The sequence below is a fragment of the Desmodus rotundus genome, chromosome 3, assembly GCF_022682495.2.
Source record: "Desmodus rotundus isolate HL8 chromosome 3, HLdesRot8A.1, whole genome shotgun sequence".
In the NCBI taxonomy this organism is placed as follows: Eukaryota; Metazoa; Chordata; class Mammalia; order Chiroptera; family Phyllostomidae; genus Desmodus; species Desmodus rotundus.
The window spans coordinates 109,361,106-109,372,202 of record NC_071389.1 but is presented as its reverse complement, the minus strand read 5'-3'; the positions used below and the strand labels follow the sequence as shown (position 1 = coordinate 109,372,202).

The 11,097-nt window shown below is 37.7% G+C and overlaps 1 protein-coding gene across 3 annotated transcripts; it reads right to left on the bottom strand.

Moving 5' to 3' along the window:
• Window positions 1-242: 242 nt before the first annotated feature.
• RNF6 (ring finger protein 6) lies at window positions 243-10,368 on the bottom strand. 3 transcript variants are annotated; one of them, XM_045188147.3, is made up of 5 exons: window positions 10,118-10,368; window positions 9,429-9,513; window positions 7,257-7,467; window positions 5,776-5,871; window positions 243-3,072 (listed from the first exon to the last, which is right to left on the bottom strand). In XM_045188147.3, the coding sequence occupies exons 3-5, from the start codon at window positions 7,447-7,449 to the stop codon at window positions 1,316-1,318; spliced, it is 2,046 nt and encodes a 681-aa protein (XP_045044082.2). In that variant the 5' UTR covers window positions 7,450-7,467; window positions 9,429-9,513; window positions 10,118-10,368; the 3' UTR covers window positions 243-1,315. The 3 variants fall into 3 exon arrangements, with proteins under 3 accessions (XP_045044082.2, XP_024436598.3, XP_024436599.2); XM_024580830.4 differs by having other exon boundaries at window positions 10,154-10,368; XM_024580831.3 differs by lacking the exon at window positions 10,118-10,368 and adding an exon at window positions 9,640-10,071.
• Window positions 10,369-11,097: the final 729 nt, after the last annotated feature.

The window sequence follows — 11,097 nt, the reverse complement described above, 5'->3', positions numbered from 1 at the left end:
AGCAGAATCACTACTGGAAAACAACATCATAAAAGTCAGAATAGTAATTCATCACGTCAATTGATTTTTTATTTCTAAAAGCAAATATGTCCTTCCCGTGAAGATACAGACTTTGTCTTTTAGTCCTCTGCTGAATTCTCAACACCTGCATCACTCCCTGGCACCTAGTAGGTACAAAATAAATGTTTTTTTAAGTGAATAAACCACAGTGGAACAATAGAACAGATCACACACAGCTTTATTTTAAAATTTATTGGTAGAAATAGATCTTCAATGCATACTTTGTGTTTATATAAATTCTACATTCTTTTAAGGGTGTTTTGTTTTATTTGGAGTTTTGGGGTCTCCGAATGAACTTAACATATTATTTATGCATTTGATTCTTTATAGGCATTTCTTAGACTCTAAAATGAAACCTGAGAATCCATGCATATTGTGTACCTTACTTAATTTAATTCAAAGAATTATCTGCACTTTCAAAAAAGTCACAAAAAGGCTGAATTCAAGTTAAATAACCTACATGTTCTAAAATGTTCATGTTCCATCTCTGAATAAAGACTTGTTCAGCATTATATATTGCTTGCTGTCATTAGTAAGTCAGATTGTCAGAGATGCTTCATTAAATTATCTATTTTAAAATATCTTAATCCACTCCTCCCAGAGATGATCTTGTAAATACTAAACACTGTGCCATATGCAGTATTAGCTGAAAAGCTTAAATAAAAACCAAACTGGTAGTTTTTAGACTGAGTATTTTAACCTTAAAATTATAGAGCTATATATACACATATGGTGTACTCTATATAAATTTAACATTTCAAGTAACTTAAATACATTTAGCAAACATTCAGCCAAATACTCTTTTCACGAAAAGATATTGACCTTAGAATAGAAAGGTCATCAAAGGCTTATTTAGACACCAACGTCTGGACATAGTACTAGGCCTATGGAATTTGAAACTCCAAGTAAAGTTTGTTGTACTATTAAGAAAAACAAGGTTGGTTTTTAGCCTTCTGTACTGTGCAGCACAAACAAAAGTGCTTAGTGTGACAAAATTACCAAAATAAAAGCACTTTAAAGGTTATTTGGTTCTGGAAATATTAACTATTCTGTACTTTTGGATAATTTAACATTTGTCTTTTAAATTTTATATAAAAGCTTTCTTTTTAACAAGCTTAAAAAGCACACAAAAAATAGTTTAAACTATAATAATCTGTTATTTTTTGTCCTGGTTAGCTCACCACAAATAACTCAACAAAAGAATGCTTGAATACCCAGCTCTACTAGTGTTCAATATTTGAATAGATCCCTCGCTTCATCTATTGTGTGCTACACTAGACCCTAAGACAGGCTGCCGGCAGACAGGACAAGTGCAATTCTCTGAGAGCCATCGGTCAATACAATGGATGTGAAATTCATGCATGCATGGTAACTGCCTGAGCTTGTTTCCAGTTACATAGTCACTGATACAAACACTACAGATTTTACCTAGTTCACTGTCAGTACTGGAAGACTCATAGTTCCGGGTGGAAAGATTATCAATCTGTTCTTTGGTTAAACCACATACGTGATCATCACCATCACCTTCGTGTAGTAAAAAGAAGTGAGCAAGGCGAAGAATAGGTACTGTTCCAGTTTCCATTAAGTTATTTGAATTTCCTAACTGCCTACCACTTCTATCACTGTTTTGGGCATGAGGCTGGGTGGTCTCATTCTCATCACTCATTCCAGGGCTGTCTTCTTGGGCCTGCCTGGCCTGAGATGAACCTTCATGGTACTGGCTGATGTCGTTCACTGGACCCGAGTTACTTAGTTCTGAGTGTATGTCTGGTAAATGCTGACCATTTCTCTGAATCTCTGACTCAGATTCAGCCTCCATTGAAGAACTCAGTTCTCCAAATCCAGTCATGATCTGTCTTAAAATTGACTGAAGAGCCACTGAGGATGGTTCAACAAGCTCGTTCTCAGATATTCTCTGGAGAGGAACTGTTACGGTACTCACATAGGTTCGAACACCTGACCGCTCTAAATGAGAAATAGTTCGTTGAAAGCCTCTGCTATTACTTTCGATGGTGACCGTATTTTCTGTGAGCCCTACTCTAGATCGAGTTCTGTTTGCAATGCTGTCCCGATCTCTGTTCTCTCCAGGATGAATCCTTCTCACTTGAAGGTCCAGTGTGATTGTTGGATGTCGTGCAGCAGTTGAGGATCTGCTAGATTCTTCTCCTTCTTCTACTGTTATTCTTGACACAAGTCTTGAGTTAGACAATGGGGTATATGCTCTACCTCTGCGTGCTCTATCTCGTTCTAAAAAGACACGAGTTATTCCTCTCCTCCTAACAGACCTTGTAATGGTTTGTTGGACAGGTCTACCCTCCCTCTGTGAATTATGATAAACAGTGTCCCTTTGTCTTTGAATTGGTGAACGACTTCGACTATTCAAAGTAGACTGTAATCTTGTTGGCTCTAATCCTTGGTTTGTATTCCTCACTGTAACATTACTTCTAGCCCCACTTTCCCATACACGTGCTGCTCCAAATCGTTGCCCCTCCCTTGGCCTGAGTTCACTTCCACCTGATTGGCTTGTGTGACTACTGAAATTAGCATGTGGAGCCCTAGTTCCAGGCATGCCAAGTGCTCCTCTGGTTCCATTTCTTAATCTTTCTGATGTTGAGAAAGATCCTTCTACTGAATTCTGCCCCCTTGAGCCAAGCCTAGTTCTTGGAATGTTGGAACTACTACCACTGAAATTTACTGAGGTTTGGCTTCTTGTTCGCCTAGCCACAGGACTAGTTGATCTTTGCTGGCTATTTGTAGTATGATCACTGCTGATATCTGAAAGGGGGATGCCTGTATAATCTTCATCATGAGTTTCAAATCCTCCATTCTCATGATTGATGTGGATTTCCAGACTAAACCGAAAGTCTCCACTATTAGGGTTTGTTCGACTCACAACTCTCCAAGTTTGGTTCCCATTTTGTCCACTTCGAATTGCATGGCCTGTACGACGAAAGGTATTCAACCATTCCAGTAGAGCATCTTCATTTGAACTTTCTCTAGGGACTTCTGAGTCTGGGAAGCAAACCAAACCAACTTAAGACCAATTTTTAAAATCTATCTTTAGGTTTTTATTGAAAGCTTGCATAAAAAAGTTTTGATTAAATTAAATTTCATTTAAGAACATCTGTGCATTTTAATGAGTGAAAATGGCAAAAAAAAAAACCCAACTTCTCATAAGAAAGGTATACACTATAAGCATATTATAATACACACTTACGTATTATAAATATTTACTATTTATGCAAAGCTGTGAAAAAAATCCTCACGCCTGCTTTCTATATGCCTATTATTGGCAAAATATTAAGGTAAATAAGAAATATTTCCCATATCAGAATTATACATTTAGATTGCTTTATTCATATGGCAATGCCAGTAAAATACAGTGGCAAAATTTATATGTAATTCATCTTAAATTTGTGGAATCCTTCTGGTAAAGGTAACTCAATCAACATTTTTGCAACTAGGTATTTTTGTAACTTTGGGAATTTTATCCTATTTCTCAGGAACTGCCAAAAATTTACAGCTAAAGAAATGTGGCTTTCTGAATACATTGTTGGAACTACATTATCTGTATTTATATAAAACTCAGAAATTCCAGGCAGGTTATTCAAATTCTCTATATAGCTGTATCCTTATCTGTAAATTGGAGATAGTAGTATAAATTCATAGAATTATCATGAGAATAGAATAAGCTATTGTATATAAAATGAAAAATAGTACAATACCTGGCACATAGGAAAAACTCAATGGTAGCTATTATACATAATGTAATAAAATACATTTTCTGTTCATTTAGAACATAAGCTCCATGAAGACTAAGGCTTATTCACATTAAATCCCCAGCCTCTACAACAGTATCTGGTACAAATCAGTCTATCAATTAATATTGCTTAATGAATCAGTTCAGATATAAATGTGTCCCTGAAAAACTGTGACTCTGACTCTGCTTTTAGGGTAAGCTTAAGTTTTCCAATTTAGTCAGTAGATTACACAAAGTGAAAAACTGAGCAAAAAGGAAAAAGGACAGATGGACATGGACAACAGTGTGGTGATTGCAGGGGGAGAGGAGGATATAAGGGGACTAAATAGCAATAAAAAATACAATAAAATATTTTAAAAATTAACAAAAAACTGAGTAAAAAGCATTTTAATTCACATTAACTACATAGACTTTAACCTTAAAGTCTGTTCTACTCAAAAACAGCTATTAAATGAGATTGCTTTGGTTTCATTTCATTAGTGCAGTCTTTCATAAAAAGCTTTTTAAAGTGTTGACTTAAAGCTGTTAATCAGCCTCTGGTGTCATAAAATACATAACAACCTTAGCCGTATTCTAAAGATATAAGCTATTTTACATGTGGTAAGTATATTTTCAATATGGTAGTACAATTTATATATCTAAACATAAAGTAAAAAAAAGGGCTAATACCCAATTTACATTTTAATTTGGAAAAAGACCTGAGTAAAAGGCATGTAAACATTAATCATTCTAAATTCAACTTCCTTCTTTAATTACAATAACATAGTGATAAGAGTGTGTGTCCAAGAGTTCACTATTCATCTAACAAAATCTTTCCTACCCTTCTACCGTTGTGAATGCAGTGTAATGGTCACACAGACAAGCTGGCAGTTAGGTGTGGCCACGTCACGAAGACCTCATCAGTGGAATGGGAGTGGGAGTGATATTCCTCACTTTCAGGCTGGTGCCTGTATCTCCTTTATGCCAGCTGGGACCTAAATATGGTTGTGACTCAGCTCCATCAGGCAACTAGTACCCTAGCACAGTCGGATCCAACAAAACTTTGTGTCATAGCAGAGATGTTCTGTATCTACCCTGTCCAATGCAGAAGCCACTAGCCATGTGACTGTTAAGTGAATGTGGCTAACATGACTGAGGCACCGTATTTTTTATTTTGTTTAATTTGAATGGCACAGTTGTAGAAACTCTGCCGGGCAGATGGGTCTCAGGAGACTTTATGGAGCAAAATTTGCCTATCTTCTCTGGCCTGTTAACATGAAGGGAAGATAGAAGTTTATTTAACGTAGAAGTTAAATAAACTTCTATCTTATTGAGCCATTGCATTGTTTGGTTATTAATAGTCTTTGCCATAAGTAGTATAGTATTCTTAATATTATATATGAAACTACTAGTAATAAATACCTCTGGGGATGGAAGTGGAACTGATAAGAGGGACATTAAGTTGGCTTCACTTTTAACTTTATATACTTTTTATTCAGTTTGAATTCTTTTTACAAGTACTTTCTTTTTAATCAGTACTTCTTATATTATGACTTAGTGTTTGTTCAATAAAATGACAAAGCAAACACAAAAACAACAAAACAAGCAGAACAGGTTTCCTGACTCAGTCTTTCTGTATTGCTCTGCATAAATCTCTAGAAGTTAGGTTTAGTTATATTACTTTAAAAAATATATTGTATACATTCTAAGGTTAAAAGGAACTATGGTGGTTAAGTAACTTAATTGTATACTATTTCACATACACGAGCTCCCTGAAGGCAAACTGTGTAAGCCATCTCTGTATTCAAACCCTGTCCCATATTGCCTAATTATCCTGCTTTGCACATAATACATAAATACTGAGTAGCACAAAACTGGAAAACATTAAAAACAAATATATTATACAAGAGCCAGTAAATTCATTTCTGCAATTGCTCTAATAAAACTTGTTCCTTATGGAAAGGAGTCCACAATACCTCTGGTATTTGTCCCATTTCTCAAGTCAGGCTGAGATGCTAACTGTTCCTTGACTCCATCTAACCGCTGTTGTAGTTCTTCTGATGTTATTTCTCCTAAAACAATGAAAAATTGCCCACTGAAATTAAAAACTTCAAATTAACTAAGTTTTATTATAACTCATGAAGGATAAGACTAATCTTTAGCTGTAGAAGATATTTTATTGTGCTCATTCTGTAAATTAAAAACAGTTAAAATATTAAAATGATGCAAATACACATCATTTTGGTGGCTTCATTTATTAATATTTTATTTAAATTAAGATTTAATTTGAATAATTGATAAAGTGCTCTCAGTCAATACACTTAGGAACTCATAACCTATAATTCCATTGATTTTTGTCAGAGTTAAAAAGAAATTAAGAAGGGAGTATTTCTAGAGAAAACTTCAAATCTTTATTTACTTGAATTTTACCTCAACAGTTCAAGGGTATGGGTCATCAATAGACAATATGTAAATATGTACTATGTAAGTATATAATACACAAACATACAAGTTTCAAAGAGTTCATCAGTAAAACAAATTTGTAACATTTATAGAGCACATTGGACTTTTTGGCAGTTATTAATTCAGCTAAATTACATTACCTCAAACATAACAACTGAGTTTTAAATACTGTAGTCCCCCCCTTATCTGTGGGAGATATATTCCAAGACCCCCAGTGGATGTCCAAAACTGTGGATAGTATCAAACCCTATATATACTGTTTTTTCCTATACATATACGCCTATGATAAAGTTTAATTTTTAAATTAGGCACAGTAAAAGATTAACGATGACAATTAAACAGAACAATTACAACAATATACTGTAATTAAATTTATGTGAATGGCTTTGGGGCCATTATTAAGTAAAATAAGGGTTACTTGAAGACAAGTACTACCACACCACCACAGTTAATGTGATAACTGAAACTGCCACTAAGTGCCTAATGGGTGCGTAGTGTAAGTAGTGTGATATGATGGACAAGAGGGATAATTCAAGTTCAGGGCAGGATGGCACAAGATTTCATCATGGTATTCAGAATTGCATATTTATTTATTTATTTATTTATTGGGTAACTGAAACCTCAGAAAGAGAAACCATGGATAAGCAGGGAGGCGGTGGGGGAAAAGCAGACACACAACTATCATAATTTTATTTGTAGAAATATTACTTAAGAGAAATAGGGCCATCTGTGTAAATATTTGACACTATTATGTACATTAACCTGTCTGTCAGTTTGGTATTTGTATAACAGTGCTCCATGTATAATATTCTTAACCTAGTTATAAAATACAGAAGGCATCCATATTCTATTTTGTTATATTAAAAAGTTCTTAAATTCACAGAAACAGTACACTATATATTGGGAGAGAGAAGAGGGGCAAGAAACTATCCTTATTTTGTAATTCCTCCTAATGATGATGAAAAAGGTGTCTCCTCTTTTACCCGTCTCTTACCAGGGGTGCCTAAAAGACTATGGTCTCTCATTAGCCGGTAATCTTCATCACTGAGTTCATTAACAAACTGATAATAAGCTTCCTCTCTGTGGAGACGCTCTTGCTGCCGTCTTCTCTCATTTTCACGATGATCATGGTCTGGAAATGAGGGTTCTTCACCATCATCATCTGATCTAGATCTAGACTGATTCATACTGAGATTCCTGGCTTTCTGTTTAAACAACATACATATACATATAATTCAAGGTGTTAGTCATGGACTATATATACATGGCTTCATGTAATTAATTTATATATATATTTTTTAATTTTTATATTTTTAAGATTTTTAATTTACTTTTTAGTGAGAGGGGAAGGGAGGGAGAAAGAGGGAGAGAAACAATGATATGAGAAACACCGATCAGTTGCCTCTTGCATGCCCCCATTGAAGACCCAGCCTGCAACCCAGGTATGTGCCCTGACTGGGAATCTAACCTGTGACCTTTCGGTTTACAGGACACCATCCAACCCACTGAGCTACATCAGTCAGGGCAATATTTTTATTTGTATATTTTGTCCCTTACTCAAATACTTCATGTGCCAAATCTTGCAATGAGAACTTCTATATAAAATGGAAAATAGCTTCTAGGAGGTAGAATACATTGGACCTACTTATTTGCCTAAAGCCTTCATTTAAGTCAGACTGGATTTGGTTTCACCACACATTTCTCATACCTGAATGCCAAAGTGATTATCTCGTTTTATACCCTTTGTCCAATAAAGTTGGTCTGAAAGCCCTCATTAATGTTTCAAATATCTGGGTACTTCATGTTAGCATACAAATTTTAAGCTTGAATCACACACTGTCTTTATTTACTAAACAAATGGCTATTGGGGGGTTATTATTTACATTTATTTTCAGCAAGGGTATTCTTACCAAAATAAAGCTCATAAATGTAATATTATACCCCCCCAACCCAAAAGTACTTTGTCGAGGTAACAATAATTTATCTTACTGAATAGACTTGACATTGATGTCTCCTTAAATCTAACAGGAAAAAATACCTCATGCATGGCTCTGAGGTTTGTTAAGAGTACATCAGAGTACTTTGCATCTCCACATCTCAAACCTCATCCCTAAACCTGGAATTGTCAGTTCCAAAAGTTTCTGAATGCCAGTGAAATGTCCTGATATTGCCTAAGCAAACACTGTTTGGGATTATACTTAAATGTCATCCCTGAGAAGCTTACTTTTAACCTATAAGGAAATCAAGGGAGGAAATTATTTGTTTCATAAATATTTTTTAAATTTTTCCTTTATTGATGAGAGAGAGAGAGAGAGATCAATTTGTTGTTCCATTTATTTATGCATTCATTGGTTGATTCTTGTATGTGCCCTGACCAGGAATGGAACTCGGCAACCTTGGCATACTGGGACAACACTAGCCAATTTAGTTACCCTGCCGGGGCTGAGACTTTCTTAAACACATCCATTTAGAAAGTCATTAAAGCAATTGTTCTCAACTGGGAGTGCACATCAAACTCACTAGAGAAAATTTTAAGAAATACAGATGCCCAGATCTCATCCCCAATCCTTGGTCAGAATTTTCCAGGGTAGAGCCAAGTCAGTCTTTAACAGCTAACATGGGTGTTTCTGTGGATGAAATAAACTATTCCTTAAACATTTCTGGTAAGTAATATAGCACATGACTTAATAGAAGCCGGAAAATCGAATGACTAGTTTGTCAGTGAAGCAACTGTTGAAACTCTGACTCAGTGTTTGAGAAGCAAACTACTTTAAAGTGAAATTAGCGTGCAAATCTAAACTATTGTATGAGTAAGCAACAATCCAATTTCATGCATATCTTAACGTTAAATTACAAATTCAAGGATGTTTTACAGTGATTATGCAATTTTTAAAGGAAAGATCTAGTAGCACTATTCAATCAAATGCAAATTAACATACTACTAAAGCCTCAACATTTATTTCTATTTTCAGAATCATAGGACTAGATAACCATTAGTAAAGAGCATATTTGGTAGGTAAAGCAGTAATATGATTTTTGTATCAAACAATTTAAGAATTTGAATCCTATAATAAAACCAAGCTACCCTAACAGTATTCAAAACTTAAGGGCTTCTTCTCAAAGGTATTTTTTGTATAATTAACCACAATTAAATCAAAGTGTATACCTTATTTTCCTTTCAACATGCTTTTAACATATGCAATGGTATCCATTCTTCAATAGCTTTTATGCTCTTTTTGAGAGCTGCCCATCTGAAGCAATAAAAGAAAGTTAAATTACTCAATAAATTGTCTCTTTGAAGGCTAGGAGCGGCCGGTAGTCCAACTCTGCTGCAAAGTCAAAGCAAAATCTCCAGTGAATTTTGTTAAGATGCTCACCTAGAAAATTAGATTTCAAAACAGATCATGAAAAGCTCCCCCAGGGCCGTTTCTCTCACCACGGAATCTAGCCCTAGCCTCCCACACTGGACGGCCCCTGGGATTACAACTCCTCTCTAAAAGACCTTCCTTTCTAGGCGTTCCCATTCGGAAGTGGCCAGGGTTAAGTGTCTCCTGCTTACTTCTAAACCTGCACTTTCTGCTACCCCCACCCTCCTCCGGCTACTGGTTCCTTTTCTGGCCGTTGCGACCCAGGCTCGCGCCCGGGTACGGTCCCCACTACAATAAACAAACTGGGCTGAAGGGCCAGCCAACCTCTTCCCAAAGCTTCCCGTAGCGACCTAGATTCCCACAGAGAAGCAGGTGACAGACGGTGCATCTGAACCAATCACCAATGACGGGAGCTCCGTGAGAGACAAGAAACCAATCGGAGAAGAGATGGCCCTCAAGGACCGCCCGCTTTCTCAGCGTGACCGACCGAGCGGTGGAGCCCAGAGGGATCTCATGAGCTCACCTCCCCAGGACCTGAACTATCCTCCTCCAGCCGGAGACAAATCCTTGACAAGCGGTTGTCCTTTCAGATCTCGGAGGCTGTGACAGGGAGGCGAGAGCGGCTTTCCCCGGAGGCTGCTGCGACTTCTAATCTCTACTAAAGAAAGGCCAGAAGCCCAGGCTGCAGCTTGGGATCGTTCAGCCGGAGGGAGGTTATGAAGGGGGAATGGCAGACCCCATCCCTTCTTCGCCCAGGCAGGTCCACGCGCTCGGTGGAGAGGAGAGGGCGCTCGCGTGTGCTACTGAGAACTGCGTCGGGTGGGACGCGCGAGTCCGGCCTGCCGCGTTCCGCCCTCCGCGCCGCCGTCTCAGCGCTCGCGCCCTGGACTGGGAGTCCCTGGGCCTCCTGGAGTGCTGTGTGCCCGGCCGTTCAGCGGTCACAGCAGCCGCTAGTCCCAGGGACACAGCCTGCTTTCCACTCTCGAGTAGCAGCACCTACTCTGCGCTTTGGTGCCGCTTGTTTGCTGAGGGACCACAGAGAGACCCCACAGTCTTGTGCCTACGTATCTCAATGTCCCAAGTTTCCCGAAGTTAACCAGCCAGGCTCTTTCCCTTCTTGCTCATTGGGACCTGGAAATTACAAATCTGGAAAGGACAGCCTCCCGCTGATACTTGTTTCTTCACTTTCCCGCTAGGAAGGCACTGAAACCCCCTACATTCACACCTCTGGTATTCTGAGTTTAAACCGTTATCAAACTCACCATTAGCTAAGCCCTTGACTAGACTTTGCCCAGCCTGGTTATACACACTGACTACATTCCTGACGTCCTACCATCCAGAAGACTTCACCAGACTTAATCATCGCCCTGCTGTTATTCTTCATTTCACCTCCTTCCCTCCCTCCCTTCCTTCCTTCCTTCCTTCTTTTTCCTACCTTTCTTCCTTCCTTCTTTCCTTCCTTCCTTC

Excerpts from the sequence above, each read along its gene's own strand:
- RNF6 (XM_045188147.3), bottom strand. The coding sequence starts at position 7,449 with ATGAATCAGTCTAGATCTAGATCAGATGATGATGGTGAAGAACCCTCA. Across the intron at positions 5,872-7,256 it reads TAGTCTTTTAGGCACCCCTG|GAGAAATAACATCAGAAGAA; the intron begins GTAAGAGACGGG and ends TCATTGTTTTAG. Across the intron at positions 3,073-5,775 it reads AAATGGGACAAATACCAGAG|ACTCAGAAGTCCCTAGAGAA; the intron begins GTATTGTGGACT and ends TTTGCTTCCCAG.